At 34.4% G+C, this 21143-nt stretch overlaps 1 protein-coding gene across 1 annotated transcript in view; it reads left to right on the plus strand.

The window, feature by feature from the left end:
• LOC136039355 (uncharacterized) overlaps positions 1-21143 on the plus strand; it is a 74434-nt gene that overhangs the window by 27960 nt on the left and 25331 nt on the right. Inside the window, exons 3-6 of the mRNA XM_065723016.1 lie at positions 1246-1378; positions 2388-2527; positions 5304-5402; positions 14190-14334. Coding sequence (XP_065579088.1) covers positions 1246-1378; positions 2388-2527; positions 5304-5402; positions 14190-14334 — 517 coding nt within the window. The remainder of the gene's footprint in view (positions 1-1245; positions 1379-2387; positions 2528-5303; positions 5403-14189; positions 14335-21143) is intronic.

Here is a 21143-nt window from a genome sequence, read left to right on the forward strand (position 1 = left end):
TACCTATTGGGAAGGTAAAATTCGATATTTTTGGAAAAAACAATTGTTTCTTGTTTGATAGTCGTTTGCAATGAAATGACAGAATAGAACATACTTTGAATTGTAAAAAAATTTGTAAGGTTCCGGAAACCAAACCTTCAAATTGCTTAGCTCCACCTGACTAAGAGCGAGATCTGAATGTTTAATGTGTTGTGGTGTTCTCTTTGAAGCAATTTTTTTTCATTAGCACAACCCAGAGCCCAAGGTCTTTGTCACAAAGATTCAGGTCCTTTGAGATTCCCCTATCTAATTTGTAAGAGTTGTTCCCTCTTAATTTCTTATTAATTTGCAGAAATATTGGAAAAAAAATTCAAAGAAAAGTAAGGAGTGATATTAGGGATTAAAACTAGCAGAGTGAGATTATATAATACACAAAACTTCATAGGATTAGAAATTCCTCTTAGAACGAAGCCTAGAAAAAATGAGTAAGCAGGTTGAATCTGAAAATAACAGAAATTACTGTGGAGGTATAAATTCAACTTTTGCCTGGAAATGCAAAGCTCTCAAAGACAAGTCCTGGCTTAACGTGAAAACAATTTTAACTCCAAGTCAGTGCAAAAGCTAATCTCTAATTTTGCAACTTGGACTTAGCTCGGCCTTGCATTAAACCATAATGTTTCTTACTCTGATACAATTTCCGGTCTTGCCTCACTATGTACGGGGTCACAGAAATTCAGCAGTTCAAAATTCACTTTTTTTCTGACCGAATCAATCCACAGTTTCGACAGAGTTTCTTAGAAAAAAAAGTTCTAAACGTTCAGAAACTGGCAAAAGATGGAAAAAGTTTGTCCCCAGATTGATGCATTACACTAGAACTTCTCATTTTTATCTAATGAACTCCTGACAAAGTTCACATGACCACTCAGTCTTTAAAAAAATTGCCATGAAAAAACTAATACATGAAAGACTCATTTATTGTTTTTAGGGTCAACTTCTTAGAATATGATTTACCTGATGTAGAAATCAAAGAAGAGGATGGACATATCATTGCACCTTGAATAATTTTGACTGATAACAGCGGCAGTCTCTGAATGAAGTTTTAGAGATAGTACTTAGGCAAATTTCTGGCATCATTGATTTACCACAAGAACTGCATACTGTTGTAATTTGCGAATATGCAGAACCTCACATTTCTTTTTCTGCAGTTTCAAAAAAAAAATATTTATGATGTTTTCAATTGGGTAGAAAATCATTTTTTATTTTTAGGAAAAGCTGTCAACTGATTCAAAAGTTGTGATCAAGAACCTCCAGCTAAGCGCAACGGGTCTTATTGAATGTGCGGTGACCGCAGAACACACTTTTATGACTGATAGCCGGAAACAGTTCTTAGCAGTCTTAGGTACGATTATATGCAAGTTAAAATTGTTATTACAAACAAAATGCCAACAAAAAATACCTCCAAATAGTAATGTTAGTCAGAGCTTTTTCTTTATTGGCTAAAATTTAGTACAATTAAAAGAAACGAACAGCTTGAAAACAACAGTTTTGTGGCTCAATTTAAATTAACAACTACAAGAAACAATATCATCAGAGTAATTTTTTTTTCGGATGTTACTTCTTAGTATTTTACTTTGAGTATTTAAAACATACCCTTTTTTAAGAGAAAATTCAGGCTATTTGGCAATCCTGCCTTTTGCCAGACATTTACTGTCGCAGATTTTTATTTTTGCTTTAACTGCTTGTACAAGACAAGTAGGCTACTAGTAAAAAAAATGTAAAGTATTATATTTTACTTGTTTTAGTATATTTTGTATTATTTAAACAATTATAAATACAAAATTGTTATCATTATCAGTGTAAGAAAGACGAGAAATGATTTTTTCTTTGTCGGATTTTCCATTGTACTCCACTGTCATTTCAAAGCATTGATCGTATGGCCTGATCGTATGGCCATTGAAGTCGTATGGCACATATAGCTCTAGAGATACAATAGAATTTCTTCGAGTGTGAACAAGCATTTCTGGATCTGATTTTTGGGAAGTTTTAAATGTAGCTGTGCGACAGGGAAAACACATAGTGTTATATTACAGAAATGTCTTGTATCTGCTTCAAAAAGGGGTTAAAGATCTTTCAATGAGACTTGAAACGATGGTGAAATATAAAGTTGAAATAAAGGCAAGATCTTACTTTAAAGTTTGAAAGGATGTAAAGCTGTAAACGAAAAGTCTTAGTTCTCTGCTATAGGATTGATCCTATTTTTTTTTATTCAATTATAGAATCCTAGAATATGCTTGCAAACAAATTTCGAATCCCTGGAAGGAATTACCTACTTAACTGTAGCGCACTTACAGACATGAATTAATTTTTTGTAAAGAAATGACAGTATTAATTTCTTTAATTTATTGTAGATATACCATCAGATCCACCAAATATACACCCAATATATCCCATTCAAAATTACAAAACTGGCGGAAAGATATCTCTTTCATGCGAAACTCCTCCTTCCTCTCCAGCATCAAATATAACCTGGTATATCAACGGTAAAAAGGTGAGATTTTTCCTTTTTTCTTTAAACTGAAGTTTTTTTTTAATTTTGAAAGATCTCAGTAACATCAAATCATACAGTTGGTGATGAATATTTGAAAGTAAGAAGCCAATGGTTTTCAAAACTGTAAAATGAGAAGGTTGGATAAAAATATAAACCTCAAATAATTTGGCTTTTTGTTGTGACTCTAAACAGGTGAAACTCACTAAATTTAAAGTTGTCCTTTAGAAGTCACGAAACTGAGAAATCCCCCTAATTTTAGCAAAAAAAAGGATAACACATGTTTTAGGGAGTGATTCTGATGAAAATTGCACCATAAATTTCAGCAAGCCAGAGAATCCCATTGCAGGGTTTTTAAGCCCTAATATATAAAAATGAGAATTTTTCAGGAAGGACGTTCACGAATGTGTTTCTTTTTTTTCCAAGAATTAGATTATCAATTATTATAAAACATCAAAAAAGGGCCCTTAAAAGTTTAAATTGAATGTTTTAATACGTTATTTTTAAGTAGAAAAAGAGATTGAACAACAATACGATGGTGCTTCCTGCCCTTCTGTATAACAAAACGACAATTTTGCACAAAAAAAGGGTAGGGAATAGAAAATTTAAGGGGACTTGAACACCCCCCCAAAAAAAACAAAAGGTTTGTCGGACTCGTAAAAGAGTAACAAAAATGGATATAAACAAATTTCTTATGCGTACTTTTAGTTTTTTTTTGTGTGTAAAACCCCCGAAAAATTATAATATATAACAAATTCCCGCCCTTCTGTATAACAAAACGACAATTTTGCAGAAACTAAATAAAAAAAAGGGCATGGAATAAAAATTTAAGGGGAATTGAACACCCCCCCCCCCCCCCGAAAAAAAAATGTTTGTCGGACTCGTAAAAAGAGTAACAAAAATGGATATAAACAAATTTCTAATGCGTACTTTTAGTTTTTTTTTGTGTGTAAAAACCCCCGAAAATATTCCCTGGTACGGCCCTGGGAGAGGATGCAAGAGTCTCCATTAGCCTTGATTCTGCCAAGATTTAAATAGGTTCATTTCCTATTTTCTTACTTCAAATAAATTCCCTTGAAAATCGTTGGAATTCTGCACTTGAAATTAATTTATTACTTTGTGGACTCCTGTTATTTCGACAAATATTTGAAAATTTCCTCTTCCAGGGATAACTACTCGTTTTTGCGCTACCTTATATATATATATATATATATATATATATATATATATATATATATATATATATATATATATATATATATATATATATAATATAATATCACAATAATTTTTCAATTGAATTATTACTTTCTGTAACAGTCAAATACAAATCCGTACTCTTATAGTCTTTGTCGTCAAAACGATGATGTAGGAACCATTCTATCTTCTTGCTCCAACAGTTGAAGCATTGACCAGATTCTTCCTCCCAAAAGAATTTAAAGCTACTACTGCACCAGTGTCTTAGAAATAAACCTAAACTCCGTGTAGGGTTTTGGTAATTATACCTGGATAGGTACTTTCCTACTACTCATCCTTGTCATAGTTACAAATAGGGCATAGTAATCCCCTGGTATGACATTCACAGTCATCCTCAACACAGGAATTACAATCCTTAACTTGAATTAAATGTCGTCTATGTAACTTAAACGGATTGCATAATCCACATTTCTCATTATATCTATCTTCAATAGCGCAGTTCTCGCTAAAGCAGGTGCCCAGTGTATACGGAAATAGATGATAGATGCGGAGGATTTCTTTAACTATTGACTCTCAAAATGCTGTCTACAAACTAATTAGAGTCCAAGATAAAATATTCTTTCACGCTAAATTCCCTCTTAAGACAATCACCTATTGACTCTCTAAAGAGAAAAAAGGCCGGGGAGAAGTAAACAATAATAGCCAACTAAAATGTCTATCAGCAATTTTTTAATGATATAGAAACATTTTTATTAAAAATTGTCATAAAAGAGTTGCAGAATTTCCTCTCTCTTTTTACAAGGTGTAAAACTCATTGTCCATTGTCCATAATCCTCATTTTCCATATAGATATTTGTCTCTTATTTAACTTTGCCGTAAATATAATTGTTCCTCGATATTGAATCTGCTCAGTGATGCTATGTATATACCAAACCTTTCATCTCAGTAAAAAAATAGTCGGCACTTCTTTGCAAATTCTTTAGTCATGTTGTGCAATCTCGTTTTCATATTGCCCATGTTCACTCCATTTACCTCTAATAGTGTAAAACACTCGTTTCCAAAACAATGTGCTCTCTAATAAGTTGAAAAAATTGTAGTTGCATAGTTATATCTCTCAGCAATTCTTCTCTAGTGTCAAATACTACACCCAATGTTCTTGCTTATATACGTGAGTTAAGGAAAGGGTCACATATTCAATTTGGCTAGAGGCAGGACATAGTTTGTTGTATTTGTTGTCATAAAAGGACATTGTCGAAACGCAAAGAAGCAAAACTGATAGAAGGTGATGTTACCATATAGTAAAGTAGGCAAATTTAAAAAAAAATAAATTGAGTATTTGCATCTTAATCTTAGTTGTAAAACAATAGTCGAAAAATTGAAACAAGGAATGCTGGAAAAAACCAACAGTGGAAACATAAAAATTCCACTCGATCAAGATAAAGGATCCATAAGTCTTTCTAAAATATTAAAATAACTTTAGAGGTAGCAAACTATCCAGTTTTCTATGGACACCTTCACATTTGCCATTGAATTGCTACTTGCTTCCATTTATTAAACTTTTGACAACTTTGATCTATTATAGGCAAGCCGCCAACTATTGACTCATAACCCCGTAAGAAAACTACACACAGAATCTGGCACATTGGAAGTTTCATCCTCGTCACTGAATTTTGTTATTCAGGTAATCAATACCTCTTTTCACCAGCATTTTCTATTATCAGAAAAAATAAATCATTATAATTATCATTATCTTTATGCATTAGAACAACAAAATTCTTTATTTTGCCTGCGTTATTTACGCTTGTTAAATGTAGAAAACGATTCATTGTTGATATGAAAATCACTAATATCTTAAATCCTTGCATTATCCTGAAATCTGTTTAGCGAAGTCATTTCGTATTTTCTTGAATTCTACGGTTAAAATTTCATATTGGATATATGTATTTTGTAAGTGTTTATTTTTATTAATTGATGCTTTCATTCTCAAAGAGCCGGTAGTTTTAGCTTTATTTCTTGAACAAGATGAGAATCTAGGAGAAAATTTAAATGCTGCTGCAGCTCTAGCACTTAAAACTGTACCTCGTTACTGAGTGAACTGATTTTTTGCCCTAGGCAAAAAGTTTGTAAAACTAGAGGCATATTTTGAAATCGATCCGGATTTTTTAAATACTTTTATGAGCTATTTTTTATGGGAGAGTCATACTCCATTTCAGTAATCTTTAGACTGCTAAATGGAGGGTATTTCCGGCCAAGGAATAGTTTTGGAGTTTTGGAGTGATCAGAGACAAAATACTTATAGGCATGTTCAGTCCCTGCATGTCTTCCCAAGTTCCTGTAAGAAATTATAGGTCTTCTTGGGTCTTAGCCTAGAGAAGCATCAATGAAGGATTCAGTCTGATCAGAAATTCAAGATCAGAAATTTCTGACGTGTTTCGATGTTGTAAATCACGAAGAATAAAAGTAATTTACAATAGTGTACGTTTTTTGTAATTGAGTACTGCGAGCCCTAGCAACCAGTTCCAGATTCCTAGAAAACACCAGGTGTTGTTGATCATCTTCAAGACGCATGGGCATGTTACGTAATAGGAGTTGCTTATTATGTAATATGTAGCCTGGTTGTTTTGTTAATTGCTTAAAAATCTAAGGGTGTAGGAAAAAGGACCCCAGGAGCCCCGCCAGTCAACTAGGGACTTAGTCAAAATTGCTTCAATTGACCTTAGTTCAATATTTACATTAGTTTTTTTCTCGTTCACATACCTGTCCTTTATTTTCTTCGATGGTAACACGGGAACAAAGGAATTCCTGTTATATATTGATATTCAACAGGAACAAATGGGATTTCTTTATATGGTCTAGAAGTCTACTGATTTCCAAGCAGCATCATGCAAGACATTGCTATTCCTATTGCGGGTAATGGACCGGGTAATCCCCATTGTCCTCTGGAGGCTATAAAACCCGGTTCCAGACAAGGAATTTCATCATACAAAAAGTTTTTTACTGTTTCAAAAAGTAGAGTTGAGATAAAGAGTCAAACTTTAGCATAAAGAGCGGGACGTTGAAGAGGGAACAGCCCCTTTCATATACGAAGTAATTTCTGTTCGTTTTAAGTTTTAATGTCGCTCCTTACTTTCAGTTAAAAAAAACTTTTTTTTATTTAATAACATTAAGAAGTCAATTGGGTGTTCCTTCAGCAATAACAAACCGTTTGGCTGTGATTATATTTGATTGTTGACCCATTCAGTTAGATGGCTAATAGAAAAAGTACTTTGCTTTTTATTTTGATTGGTTTGTTGCTGCTCTTAGACCATGACAAGTGAGGAATGGAAAAGACTATTACAGGGGTCATTCGTTATTGCCGGGCTGCAGGTTGGGCAATTTTTATGTTAAGTTGTTTTGCTCTGCACTTCCCCTGGCTAAAAAATATTTTGCTCCGGTTTCCTCAGATTCTGCACCCTCAACACTACATGTTTGGGTCTCTGAAAAGGAGTTAAAAGAGAGTATTTTGCAAAATCTCAGGCAAGCACGCGAAAACCCTCTGAGTGATTGAAACCACGAAAAAAGGAAAAGGTTTGAAAAGGGGGAGAAACACCCCATCACTCATTAGTCTCTACTAAGGTCAGTAGTCAAAAACATCGCTCTTGTCAAAGAAAAAAAAAGAGTAAAAATTGTTAGATCGAAAAAGGATTTTTATCCCAGAACTTGATCTCATCCCTCAGTTACCCCATCATTAAATCTTTTCAATGTAGAAAATGTTGACGTGAGCGTAAAATATCATTACCAAGAAAAATCTTTTCCGCAACAACCGCTCTCTGAAGGCGCTCATTATCAAATTTGTTCCTGTAAAGAATTTTTTTTATTTGTCTTTCTAATTTATTAATTTGCATGTGATTTTTACAAAATCTTACAATAAAAAACCAAGTCCTGCTGAGGGGATTATTCAATGAAAATTGTGTACTACATAATGCGTTTGGACAAAGAAGTGTCTATTGTAATGGAACATTGGTGAGCACAAAAAACATTCTATTAAACTATGCAAGTTATATACAATCCGTGGTGATGACTCCAGAGTCGTATAAAAAATTCAGAGGTTTAGCCATTGAAGATGAATACAAAATGGACACTAATTCGATCAAAATACTTAGAGAGGTGCCAACTAGCGATTTTCCCTTGGTTGGGAAAATAAATCATGACATATTTATTATACTTCAATGGATGCCTCCGAATGTTAAGATCGATATAAAGTTACATCTTGCCCGTCCAGTATTATTTTTTGAAAGGTGCTTGCCATTGCACCTGATGCAACAGCCTCTTTCGCCTCGGCAATATTTCATGTACGAAACCAACAAGTTGTGAGTTTTGTTGCTTTGCCAATTGGGAATTCAGGGCGAGTGGAAATAATATCAAACTGCTCGTTCCACATACAATCACGAATCAGCAGCATGTTCCTACGGGTTCACACATCTATACTGGCTCTTCATTTATGAATGGCAAAATTCTTTCAAAACCTGCATTGGCTTTTGTAAAAACTGCTATTGCAGTCGGATCATGGACAAATTCCCCATACAAATTTGAAATGTTTTTGCTTTGGTCTCCTGTACGAAAAGTAAATGAAATTTCACTAGTGATTTCAATCACTCGCCAATGGATCACTTGCTGGACTTCAGATCTTGCGAAACACTTTCTTTTATATCTTTCCTAGAGCCCAAATCATGCAGTTCAGAGGATGTAAAATCCAAGGAAACCGGACCATTATATTTTTTAGCCAGGATAGTGCAAAGCAAAAAACGTAGTAAACGATTTCCCAAGGCTGTATCCCGATATTTTCGAACAACCCATTTAATAGTCCATTCCATGGGATATTGCCAAACAACCCATTTAATAGTCCATTCCATGACCAAATTTTCGTGGTCTAAGAGTAGCAACATAGTAAGCAATATCCAGACAACCAAAAATTACTTTTTCTGCTAGCCATCTCACTGAATAGGTTGAAAATGTCATGTAACCACAACCAAGCTATTATTTATTGTTAAGGGATCACCCGATTCACTTCTTAATGTTAAATAACAGAGTTCCAAATAGAAAGTATTTATAGGAATATATTGCAAGTGCTTCGAATTGTAGTCATAAATGGGTTCGTGAGTGATTTTTTATTCAGAAGCACGTACGAGAAGACATTGGTATTACCCACTCCCGATGTCTCAACAAATGACCAATAACGAAATAAACAATTGCTAGATAGTCTATAAATATACAATTGTTAGATAGGTAGTTAGATAGTCTGCAATTATAACCTCTTCCGTCCAACTAATGGTTCCAGCAATTTTATACTCGATTATATTCAGTTTAAAACATTGAATATCTCTCAGATTATTTTTGAGATGAATCATTTCATTCTCGATGGAAGAGGTAATGTAAACCCTACCATGTTTCATTGAATAATTAAATTGGCATGCATCATTCTTACGAGATGAATTTTTCTATTGATTGCACGACCCCAATCCTTCATACTATTATATTCTTTGTATTTTAGAGTGAGATGTATATCAGATATATATCAGAGTCAGGTGATATTATCCATTCCTTTTCCTTACCATACAGTGGCCTATCGTTTAGTCTAAATTTTAAATCATGTGTACGTTTTTTCTAGGTTTTTCATATGTATTTTTGAGAACACAATTAACAAGAGCAACTTCACACTTTCCAGTAAATTTCATAGTGAGGGAGACTTTTGTCCAAAAATCACTTGTTTTTATTCAAATAGTCACAGGTGGGGTCAAAGACATTGGGGATGAATGTCAGATAGAAATAATTAGGCATTGAGAATGTCTTCAGTGGATATTTAAAAATGAAAATCAGAGTTGTATCCTAGCCAACGAACAAACAACTGCCTCTCACTCGTGTAACTCTGACTCTTTAATATCTTTTCATTTTGAAACATTGCATTGTTTTTAACTTTTTGAAATTCATACTCGTAAAAACCTGACAAAATTATCCTCATATTTCATCTGAAGTAGATGATACATTACAGATCTAGCGCTTAAGACTTTTGAAATTTTAAAAAGTTTAGTGGACCACAAGTAAATTGCCTTTTCAAAAATTTTACTAGTTGGATTGATTCGAACTGTGTCTATAACATTTTGTTTCTTCCATTTCACTTGCATTTCATTGGTATATTTTATAAGGAAAATATCAAGTATATTTACACCTTGGTGAACTTAAAGTGGACTAGGATTGGAAAGGAATCGTTGACGATTTTGATTATATCTAAACGTTATTTGATCTAAATCTTGAATAAAAGTAACATTTTTTTTTAATGTACAATATCTCTGGATTAAAAGTCGAATAGTGATTATGTATTTTTCAGCCAATACCACCTTTTTTAGAAAGTGAGCATGATAAAGCCTTGCATTATATTTCAATAAAACCTTTTTTACGTGCGGATTAACAAGTTCACCTCGATCTGTTTGAATTTTCCTAAGAATATTGTGTTCAAAGATAGATTCAAGGGCTTTATAAACTAAATCACCTCTCTTTGAACGCAATGGAACGGTATATGCATAGCGACTAAAAATACAGATTGCAAGTAAATTATACTTGTACGGACTATTGCGGAGTCTATGAACCTCGTTTAGAGTCAAATGATATGTATGTAATATTTCCATTGAGTTCCATTAGGTCCATTGAGCCCATAGAGTTGAGCAAGTTGGGTTGGGGAAATTAAACTTCCCGCTTCACCAATATTCTCATAAACACGTTTCAAAACCTGAACCATTCAGAACGTTAATGCAGTGTGAAGTATCTGATACTGTTATGCATACATAAAGGTGATAGGTTGTTATTAAGGCACCTTCGCTTCGTTCCTCCTAAGTAATCAGCGTCACTTGGTGTGCTAGTTTTTTCGTAAATTATTTAAAAAATCCTTTTGATATCTGACCTTGTTCCCTTTGTTGATTTAAAATATTTGATTCCCAATGAGACTATTAGTAATTTTCATGAGTTTAAAATTTCATACAAAAAAACTATAGAACAATTCAAGTCTTTTCTTATATACTATCAATTCTGATACCACCCCAACTAGATCGCAGGTCTGGCAATGGATTATGATTTCATTCTTTTTGTCATTAATTTGTACATTATCATTTTCAGCGAGATAGGTCAAGAATATTTTACATTGCTTACGATGAGATTGAGGTAATAAGTTTGCAACACTTACTAAAGCCTTAGATAAATCTTCTTGCTGTTTTGGTGGTTTCAAAGTTACAAGTCTTTGAGGTTGGGTTTGGTCAATGACATCTAATCTGAGAGGTATTTTACGGTAGGGTTTATATCTATCGACACGTCGTATGGCATTTAGAAGCAAAATTAATTTTTAACCGTCAGCAATTGTCTCCTTTTATAAATTTACTAAGATTATCTTCAAAGTGCCTTTTGGTAAAAGGGCGAGTTTTGTTAGAGTTAATTTGTAAGGTTTAGCCATATTTCTAGAAAATACTGTTAACAAGTCCGCGATTATTGGCAGTAAAAGTGAAAAGAAGCTACCGCCCGCTTGAGCAAGTCGTTTTTAATCCTTTCCCTTATTTTTGGAAGCTAGTGCACGTACACTACTTCTGATAGTGGAAAATTGTCTTGAGTTAAATAAAAACGAAGCTTAGATACGAGATTAATAAATTCATTGTATTTTTATACAGTATTTTTCGAAAATGATTTGAAAACGCCTTTTGATATCTGTCTATATTCTTTTTATCGATTTAAAATATTTAATTCACAATGAGACTTTTTAGTAAGTTTGATAAGTTTAAATTTCATATAAAAGATTTGTAGAACGATTCAAGCCATTTCTGATACCATCTCAATTATATTTTAGGCCTTGGAATGGATTATGATTTCATTCTTTTTTTCACTAATTTGTACGTGATCATTTTAACCGAGATAGGTCAAGAATCTTTTATATTCCTCACGATAAGATTGAGGTAGTAAGTCTACAACACTTGCTAAAGCCTTAGATAAATTTTTTTTTTTTTCAAAGTTATAAGTCTTTGAGTTTGGGTATGATCAATAACATTTACTTTGAGAGATATTTTACGGTAGTTTTATGTCTATCAACGCGTCGTAGGGCAAAAGCAAAATTAATTTTTAATCGTCTCCAATTGTCTCATTGTTAATAAATTTACCAAGATTATCTTCAAGGTGCCCTCTTGGCAAAAGGGCGAGTTTTATTGGAGTCAATTTGTAAGGTTTAGCCGTTTTTCTAGGCAATACTGTTTACAAGTCCCTCGATTATTGGCAGTAACAGTAAAAATAAGCTTCTTCCGGCTTGAACAAGTCGTTTTTTAATCCTTTCCCTTTTTTTGGAAGCTAGTACACGTACACTACTTCTGGCAGTGGAAAATTGCCTTGAGTTAAACCTAACAAACTTCAGATACGAGACTAATAAATTCACTGTCACTTCCATCTTTGAGTATAGCCTTCCTAAGTCGTTGTTTTGGATTACCTAGTACAGAAAATAAATTTCTGTTCTCATGTAGTGTCTTCAGTGTCATGATAGCAACTAATTACCTTTTTTACTATTCACTGGTAGAAATACAGCAATTTCATTGTCAAAAATATCAGTAACTAAACGCATATTCTCGGGTGTGATATGATTGAAATACAATTAGAATGTAACCATAGGGTTACATAAATTTTTGCTAATCGGGATATATCTGTTTGTTTTAAGTTATAAGAGAACTGAAATCACGATCAGCCCTATATATTATGTAGTAAGTATAATTCAAAGCAATTTTTCTAATATTTTTGCTCTGAATAAAAAATCTGCATTTTTTAGATTTCTTCTTCCAAGCATAGGTAATCATCGATAACGATAAGTAGCAGCAGTTGATTAGGATTCAGCTTGTTTTCATCTTGGCATGCACAATCAGGGTCACATTTTCTACAATATAATGAAACTTCATTTTAATTATATCTCTTTTTATATCTCTTTTTAAAGACAATAATAATATTTCGATTTATATTATAAAATGTACATGCTTCAACTTGCTTATTTGAAGCAATGTGATACACGATAATCTTATATGAAGAATCACTTTCTTTAACAGCCAAATTAAATTCTGTAGATTTATAGTCTTTTTAGCCCGTATCTTCACAGTGATGTCGTAAAAACAAACTCTGTTATTATTCGAGCAGTTGAAGCATAGACCAGGCTCTTCCACCCAAAATAATTTAAAACCACGACAATACAAGTCTCTTAAAAATAAACTAAAATCATGTTTAGGGTCTTTTCTAATCATACCAGGGTAAGTATTTTACCATTGATTGATCACATTTATCACAATGACAATTAAAACGTAAGAAACCTTTTGTGTGAGAGAGTCCCAAACATCTTTAAGACAGAGACAACTGTCTTTAATTTGCAATGCATATCTCCTGTGCAATTTATATCGATTTTATAATCCATACTTTTTGTGATAACCATCAACAATAATACAATTCTCACAGGATGACCAACTGCTCAATGCATACAAACAAAATGGACATGTGAAAACAAAATTTCTTCACTGTTGACTGTCTTACTTTCAAAAAGAAACTGACATGTGATTAACAAAACGTTGCTTTTAGCTATAGAGGAAGAGTAATCCAGTGACTTTACAAACCTTATTCGGTAAGGATTTTCAACTTATTTGTTTTTGCCACACAAAAATGTTCGTTTAAAGTAATTTCTACGTTGTGTTGAAAAGCAAATCGACAATATCATTTGTTTTTGTTTCAATAGTATATCAATAAAGTGAGTAAATGTATCTGGCCCACGACGCAAAAGTTTCATACAATAGTCGAAAGACGGAAAATCATTTTCATTATATCGCCAAGCATTCTTTGATTGAATATTTTCCTTTGAAGAGATAACTCTCGTAAATCATCAGTTAAAATTAATCATTTTTCCAAAGTAACGAGATTTCCTTTAATTCTCTGTCTGTCCACTTTATTCATTTTTAATCCTAACACTCTCACTGTTGATTATAGACTTACAAAGAATGAAGATTTATCAACCTTCTCGTCACTATCTTATAGTCCGGGTGCACTGTCTGTGTTAGCAGCAATGAAAATAAAGGGCCTATGTGTAAACCTGAAAAAGAAACTATATAAATATTGAATTAAGATCAATATGAGCACTTTTGACTATCTTCCCACTTGACTGGTGGGGTTCCTGGTTTTTTTCTACACCCTTAGGCCTTAAATAATTATGTAACAATCAAAGATAGGTAACAAGCATCTGCATCTTAAAGAAAATCAACAACACCTGCGTCTTGAGGGAACTGCAGTTAAAATTCTTTTGTTACGAAAAAGAAAAGAGTAGCACAAGTTTTCTTTTAGACATATTATCATGAGTATACGCACGAACATTAGTATCATCATTATTTCTATTCTTTTTGTTATTTATATCAAACATTTTAAAACAAGAATGTATTACAAGGAAGGAGACTTTCAAGATGGACAAGTTATAATTGCTTGTGAAGCAAGAATTGGAAGTAGCTATAAGAGGACCACCAAATATTCAGCCTATAAAGATGGTTATTCTCAGATGATAGTCTCAGCTGCTGAAAGATATCTACCATTGAGTAAGTGTTTCAAGCATAAAAATAATTTCATTCAAAATTTAAAATTGTATGAGAATGTAGTGGAATAAACCATTCGGAAACAAATTCCCTTTAGAGACGTTTTCGTAAAGTAAAGTTGCAATTTTGAAAAGAAACAATCAAATTTCCGAATTTGAGATGACATTCTTGATGAGTAACTGAGAAATATTACATACAATTATGGCCTCCTACATTTCAGTATACTTGGGGGTTCAAATTTATGAGCAATTGCTGAAAATCAACTATTCCCCCCTGACACTTTTTATTAATTAATTTTTTAAAAGTTTCACGAAAAGAAGTTTTTCAAAAAAGTTATACAAAAAACTAAAACCTAAACCAATTAAAATTAAAATCATATGACATAGAAACAGTATAAGAAATACAGAAATCTGTATAAATGAATAAATGTAATCGAAAAAAACTGCAATTACCACAAACAAGGATAACATTCAGAGCTTAAGTCAGAGCTTACTTTTACTATGCGGAAACAAAATGTATTTTTAACAGTCTACTTGGAAAGATTTATATTTAAAAGCGTTTGTGTATTTTATTTCTATATATTTTTAGATGATACTTTTTTTTATTATTGCTTAATTGTCAAAATAATTGTTTCTTTCTTTTTTTTTTTTTCAATGCTAAAATGCCCGTTTTAAATTTAATTTTAGGTCAAATTTAGACATTCAGTCAATTTTTTTTTATTCAGCCGCAGATGTATGCTACATAGATAGATAGATAGATATATAGATTTATTCACACGAAAAGCCCAATTGGGCCATGGTGACATACATAAAACAAGTGAAAAAAATACAGCAACAAAAATAGACTGAAAAGACATTAAACTAATTATTTAAGAAAACATCACGATACCTCATACCTACCCGGACGAACTTTCCAATATTATTTATAGTTAAGTAACACCTACTTCTCAAAATTTCCGAAATCTAATCTCTCCCCCCAACCTCCCTAACAAATATCTCCAAGCGTAAATCCCTCAACTCAATACAATCCCCTAAAAAATGTTGCAAAGGCTCATCCATCTCTCCACACATAGGGCAACTGTAAGGACCATCCCTCAATCTATTTCTCCCTAAGTATTTCCTACGTTCTCCAAGAGGCACAAAATTTCCCCTTACATACATTACCCATTTCAAATCATCCGGAGCCAATCCCATTTTTAGGTAAATTTCTTCGCCCCAGTTCTCCTTGACCTCCACATATATCCCAAGGGACGGCGAGGTGACCTTCTCAGCTTGCCAAACCTGAACTTCCTGAGATTCTAGCCTAGTAGCAACTAACCTAGATACAGTCTCTACCATCTCTCCTATCCCCTTTCCCTCATTCCAGCAATTACCTTGCCCTACACGGTCTAATATATTCTTCACCTGATTTGGCCACGAATCCTTCCTCCTATCTTGAAGCATCATTAAAAATGCTTGTTTAACTAGCCTATTATCTTCTATCGATGATACCCTTTCCCAATATTTAACCATACTAATTAACCTACTCTGTCTCATACGCTTTATTCCTATATCCCCTCTTAGTAATAACCCATTAAACTTATTATCAAGGCCTAACATACGCTTAAGAAACCTCAACTGCATTCTCTCTAAATTCAACCCTTTATTAAACCCCCAAAGCTCCGCCCTGTAATGCAAAGCCGATCTAACTCTAGCATTAAAAACATACTTTAGCAGTCCTACATCCCTAATTTCCTTGATACTACTTTTTCTTAACAATCCTAGTAGTCTATTTCCCTTCCTTTCTACTATCTTGAGATGTTTTTTTTTTCCATTTCCCATCTGACGAAAGCCTACAACCTAAGTACTGAAATTCATCTACGTAGTCTAGTGTCCTACCTTCATACGTAAACTGACACTGCAAATCTATCTGTTCTCCACTTTTTCTAAAAACCATTACCAACGATTTCTTTATGTTTAACACTAGTTTCTTATTCCTATAATAAAAAGATACTAGATCGAGCAGTTGTTGTAAATGTTCTTTACTTTCCGCTACTAATGCTATGTCATCCGCAAAAAGTAATGCCATAACGCTTACACTTAAAAGCTTAATTTTTGGGGCGCCTCTGCCTATCAAATATTCTTCAAAATCATTAATATACAATGAAAATAGCCTTGGGGAAATTGTACATCCCTGCTTAACACCAAGTCTACTCCTAATAACCCTAGAGAAATCCTTGCCTACTCGTACTACAATCTTAACTATATTGTACATAGATGCTGTAATCTTAACAAATGCGCTTGGTAGCCCTAATGCTAACAACAACTCTATCATTAAACTTCTATCCACTCCATCAAACGCCCCTTTTAAATCCAAAAATGCAACAAACAGCCTGCCCTCTTTTCTCCTAACCTGTTTCCTAATCATCCCCAATAAAATAAAAATCTGATCTATAGGACTATAGCCTTTTCTGAGCCCTGCCTGCGAATCTGATAAAATTCTATTTTGATCTATCCAATTATCTATCCTACAACATAATATCTTAGCAAAAACCTTACTAAGCACATTACTTAGGCTTATACCTCTATAATTCCCATGGTCTAATCTATCCCCCTTTTTAAATAACGGCACTAGAACAGACGTAACCCAAGACAAGGGCCATTCTGCACTATTCAACATACCGGAAAACATCCCTGCTATAACAGGCAGCAGCCACACCCGTCCCCACTTCCAAAGTGCGGTTAGTATTCCATCTATACCTGGAGCAGACCCGCCTCTCATTCCTTTCATTGTCTCCCGAACTTCACTTACTTGGATGGGAGCGACGAAACCATAATCACATTCTTGCATTGGCCTATCAACTACATCACATAAAGCAGATACCAGATCTACGCTTAAACTAGCTCCTCCTTGGTCCCTAATCACTTCGTTTTCTCTGTCCTCTAAATATGTAGGCCAAGAATCTACTGCTGGAATACCATCAAAACCTCTGTTCCTCCTATAGAATTTTTAACTATACGCCAAAAGGTCCTAATATCTCCTTCTCTATAATCTTTTTTCAGTTGCTCTCCTAACCTAATTTCATGCTCTTTTTTCTTAATCTTCAACATTTTCTTCAACATTTTCTTATACTTATTCCGAATCAACTTATAATCCATATAAAATCTAGTATTTTCCCTACTACCTATGCTATCCCTCGCTTTCCGCAGTGCCTCTAAAACTTCCTGGCGTTTTCTTTCACAATCGTCATCAGAAAATCCATTCTTAATATCATTCTTAACTCTGCAATTTAACTTTGAACCTACCTTATATACAACATCATTTACTAATGCTAACGACTCCTCTATTTTTCCATTACCTAGTAAAACCAGACATTTTTCTAATTCCTGCTGAACTTCTTCACTCGTCATCATACTCTGAAAATTTTTCTCATTCTCTCCTGTTACTTTCAGTGCCTTTCTAATCCCTAAATCCTCAGTTTCCCTGCGGTTTTTCTTCCTGTCACTATTAGTCGCTAGTTTCTTAGAACTAACCAACTCAAAAGTAGCCCTAACAGGCAAGTGATCTGAACCTACCACTGCCATCTCCTCGAAATCTGTACATAGATGCCAAAGAGGAATATCCACCAAAATATAATCAATTACACTTGGAGAAGTCCAAGGAAAAACAAGTGAAATTTCCCACACCTCCATCCTTTCCAACTCTTCCATTCAAAATAACAAAATTTTCCTCGCCACAAAAATCCAAAATTTTACGGCCCCAATTATTCTTTCGTCTACTATGGTCCTTACTTACCCCCGGAGGGAGATGGATTTAAAATCATCCCAAACCTCCCAAGCAGATTCATCTGTACAGGTATGAGGTGACATCAAAACTTCTGGAGCAACCCCAAAATAACCATTAAGGTCCCCCATAAGACGAAACAAGTCAGAAGGAAACTGAATAGAAAATTTACATTTTCATCCTCTAATATACACCACGTATCCTCCTCGTTTTACTCTGGAGCTTGACTCTGGAGGAATATAAATTGCACAAAAAATAATAGACCGTCCATCGGCTTTGACTCTTAACCATATCAAATTACAAGAAACACTCTTCAGCCGTAAGACTTTACGCTGAGACAAAAAATTTTCAGATACAAAAATTGCGACTCCACCATAAGTTCATCCATTTTTAGATTTTTTTACGATGGACCCCCGAAATACCGAAACCTTTCAAACTGAATTTCTTTTTCCAACCAAATTTCAGATAATACTACAATATCAAACATACACTGCGATACCAATAGACTATTAATTTTCATTTCCCTCCATCCTTGAATGTTCCAATGCACTGTATTTATTCTTTCCTGTACAACACCATGGCCCTGGTGTCCCTATTCTTTCGGCAGATTACTTTGATTTATTTATTGTGGCCCTACATCTAAGAAAGGGTTGCTGTGTTGTAATTCGCGCACTATCGTTCGGGCTAATAATTTCAGAATTTCCTCTCTTTGGAGCGCCCCTTTCAACTTGTGGCGCAGTAACAGACAAGGGTGTTTTATGCACTCCGATTTCACTTTGCAATTTACAGGATCACTAAATACGCTACCGAATGACTGCATAGATGTGACGCTTAAATTTGATAACTGCGATTCCACTCTCTGTCTTCCGCCATCTTTCAACGTTATGTTTGAGCCTCCAACAGCCGATACCTGGTATGCACTAGCAACTCCCCTTCTATATTCACCACCAGGTACTGTGCGCTCCTCTATCGCATCAGTTTCGAAAATGTATATATACACCTTGTTCTCTACAAACAATTTCATACCACGCAACTTCGCCTCTTTTCCCGCTGATTTCGCTGCCTCAAGGGTAAATTTCATTTTCTTTCTCGCAAGTAATTATCGTGTTGTGTAGTCAGGCGTAATCCAAATTTTTGCGTGTCTAAAATGTTGACCTGATTTCAGAACAAGATCGCGGCAAAAACTGCTCGTAAAGTTAACCAAAACGGGGCGGGGTTTTGATTACACTTAATACGGAAAACGTCTTTTGTGTCGCTAAGTTGTATCGAGGCATTCGGTATAAACTGGTTAAAAGAGGCAACTATATCTTCAAGTAATGTCTGTGCTTGTCTTGACGGATCAAAGTTATACAAAATTACATTTGTTCGTTTCGAATCAGCCTCTATATTACTCATTTTTAGTCGCATCTTCTCCAGTTCAGTTCTCTGAGAATCCACTTCTCGCTGCGTATTTATATTTTTTGCCTTAACTTCAGCGATCGCTCCCTCCAACTTAATTGATAACTGGGCCAGTCCCCCATTTATTCCCGCTATTTCTGATGAAATTGTGTCTATTTTTGCTAACTGACCATTCGTTAGGGCGACCATTGCCATTATTCGAGATGAATTCTGGCCTTGTGTAAACATTCTTTGGAATGAACTGAACAAATTCAAACCTCTACTTTTCACAGGTCTTGCCAATACAGATAATATTTTGTGCCACTATAATCCTTATTATTGCCAAACTGGCATACCGCTCTTTGATTTTATATGAAACTAGCTGTTGGGGTGGCGCTTCGCGCCACCCCAACACCTAGTTGGTGGGGCGCTTCGCGCCCCCCCAAGCCCCCCCGCGCGCGTAAGTCGTTACGCGCCATATTATTTACGCGCCATATTAGTTACGCGCCATTGTAGTTGTGTCCCTGTGTCCCACCTGTGAATATAGATAGATTTATATATGTGTTTCAAACTACGTAAAAATTGCGAATATACAACATTCTTGGCTTTCCCATTGTCTGTCCATATACAAAGCCGTATGTACTAATAATGACGTCATATGCAAACGCTCTTTTTACAAACAAACAAACATGCATACACACAACTCGTTTTTATATAGATAGATAGATAGATAGATACAATACAAATTAACTACGTAAAACTTGTGAATATACAACAGTCTTCGCTGTCCAATTGTCTGTGCGTATAAATAGATTGTCAGGTTTACCGACCCTCAAAAATGCAACATACAATTGTACATTGGTAAAGCAATCTGTATTAAGATCTATACCGCATTTTTCTAGTGATTGCCCTTGAGCTTTGTTGATGGTGGTTGCAAATGCTAATCGAATTGGGAATTGTAATCTTTTAAATTGAAAAAGCAGATCCGTTGGAATCATGAGAATGCGAGGAATAAGAACAGCCTCACCCTCATAAGGCCCTGTCAAGATTGTGGCATCTATTAGGTTTTCCATTGTTTTTTTTTTACGGCAAGTCGCGTGCCATTGCAAAGCTTTGGTGGGTTGATATTTCTTAAAAGTATTATTGGTACGCCTATTTTTAGTTGTAGCAGGTGTGGTGGACACCCTGAAGGATCTATGGAATTTAAAAATTCAGATGGATAATTAACCGCTTCATTTGGTTCCGAAATACAAATTAACTGCGTAAAACTTGCGAATATACAACATTCTTCGCTGTCCAATTCTCGCTGCATATAAATAGATTGTCAGGTTTACCGACCCTCGAACATGCAACGTACAATTGTCCATGGGAAAAACAATCAGTATTAAGATCAATACCACATTTTTCTAATGATTGACCTTGAGCTTTGTTAATGGTGATTGCAAATGCTAATCAAATTGGGAATTGCAATCTTTTAAATTGAAAAGGCAGATCTGTTGGAATCATGGGAATGCGAGGAATAAGAACAGCCTCACCCTCAAAAGGCCCTGTCAGGATTGTGGCCTCTATTAGGTTTTCCATTGTTTTTTTTTACGGCAAGTCGAGTGCCATTGCAAAGCTTTGGTGGGTTTATGTTACGTAACAATATTATTGGTACGCCTATTTTTAGTTGT

This window comes from Artemia franciscana, chromosome 19, assembly GCF_032884065.1.
Source record: "Artemia franciscana chromosome 19, ASM3288406v1, whole genome shotgun sequence".
Lineage (NCBI taxonomy): Eukaryota > Metazoa > Arthropoda > Branchiopoda > Anostraca > Artemiidae > Artemia > Artemia franciscana.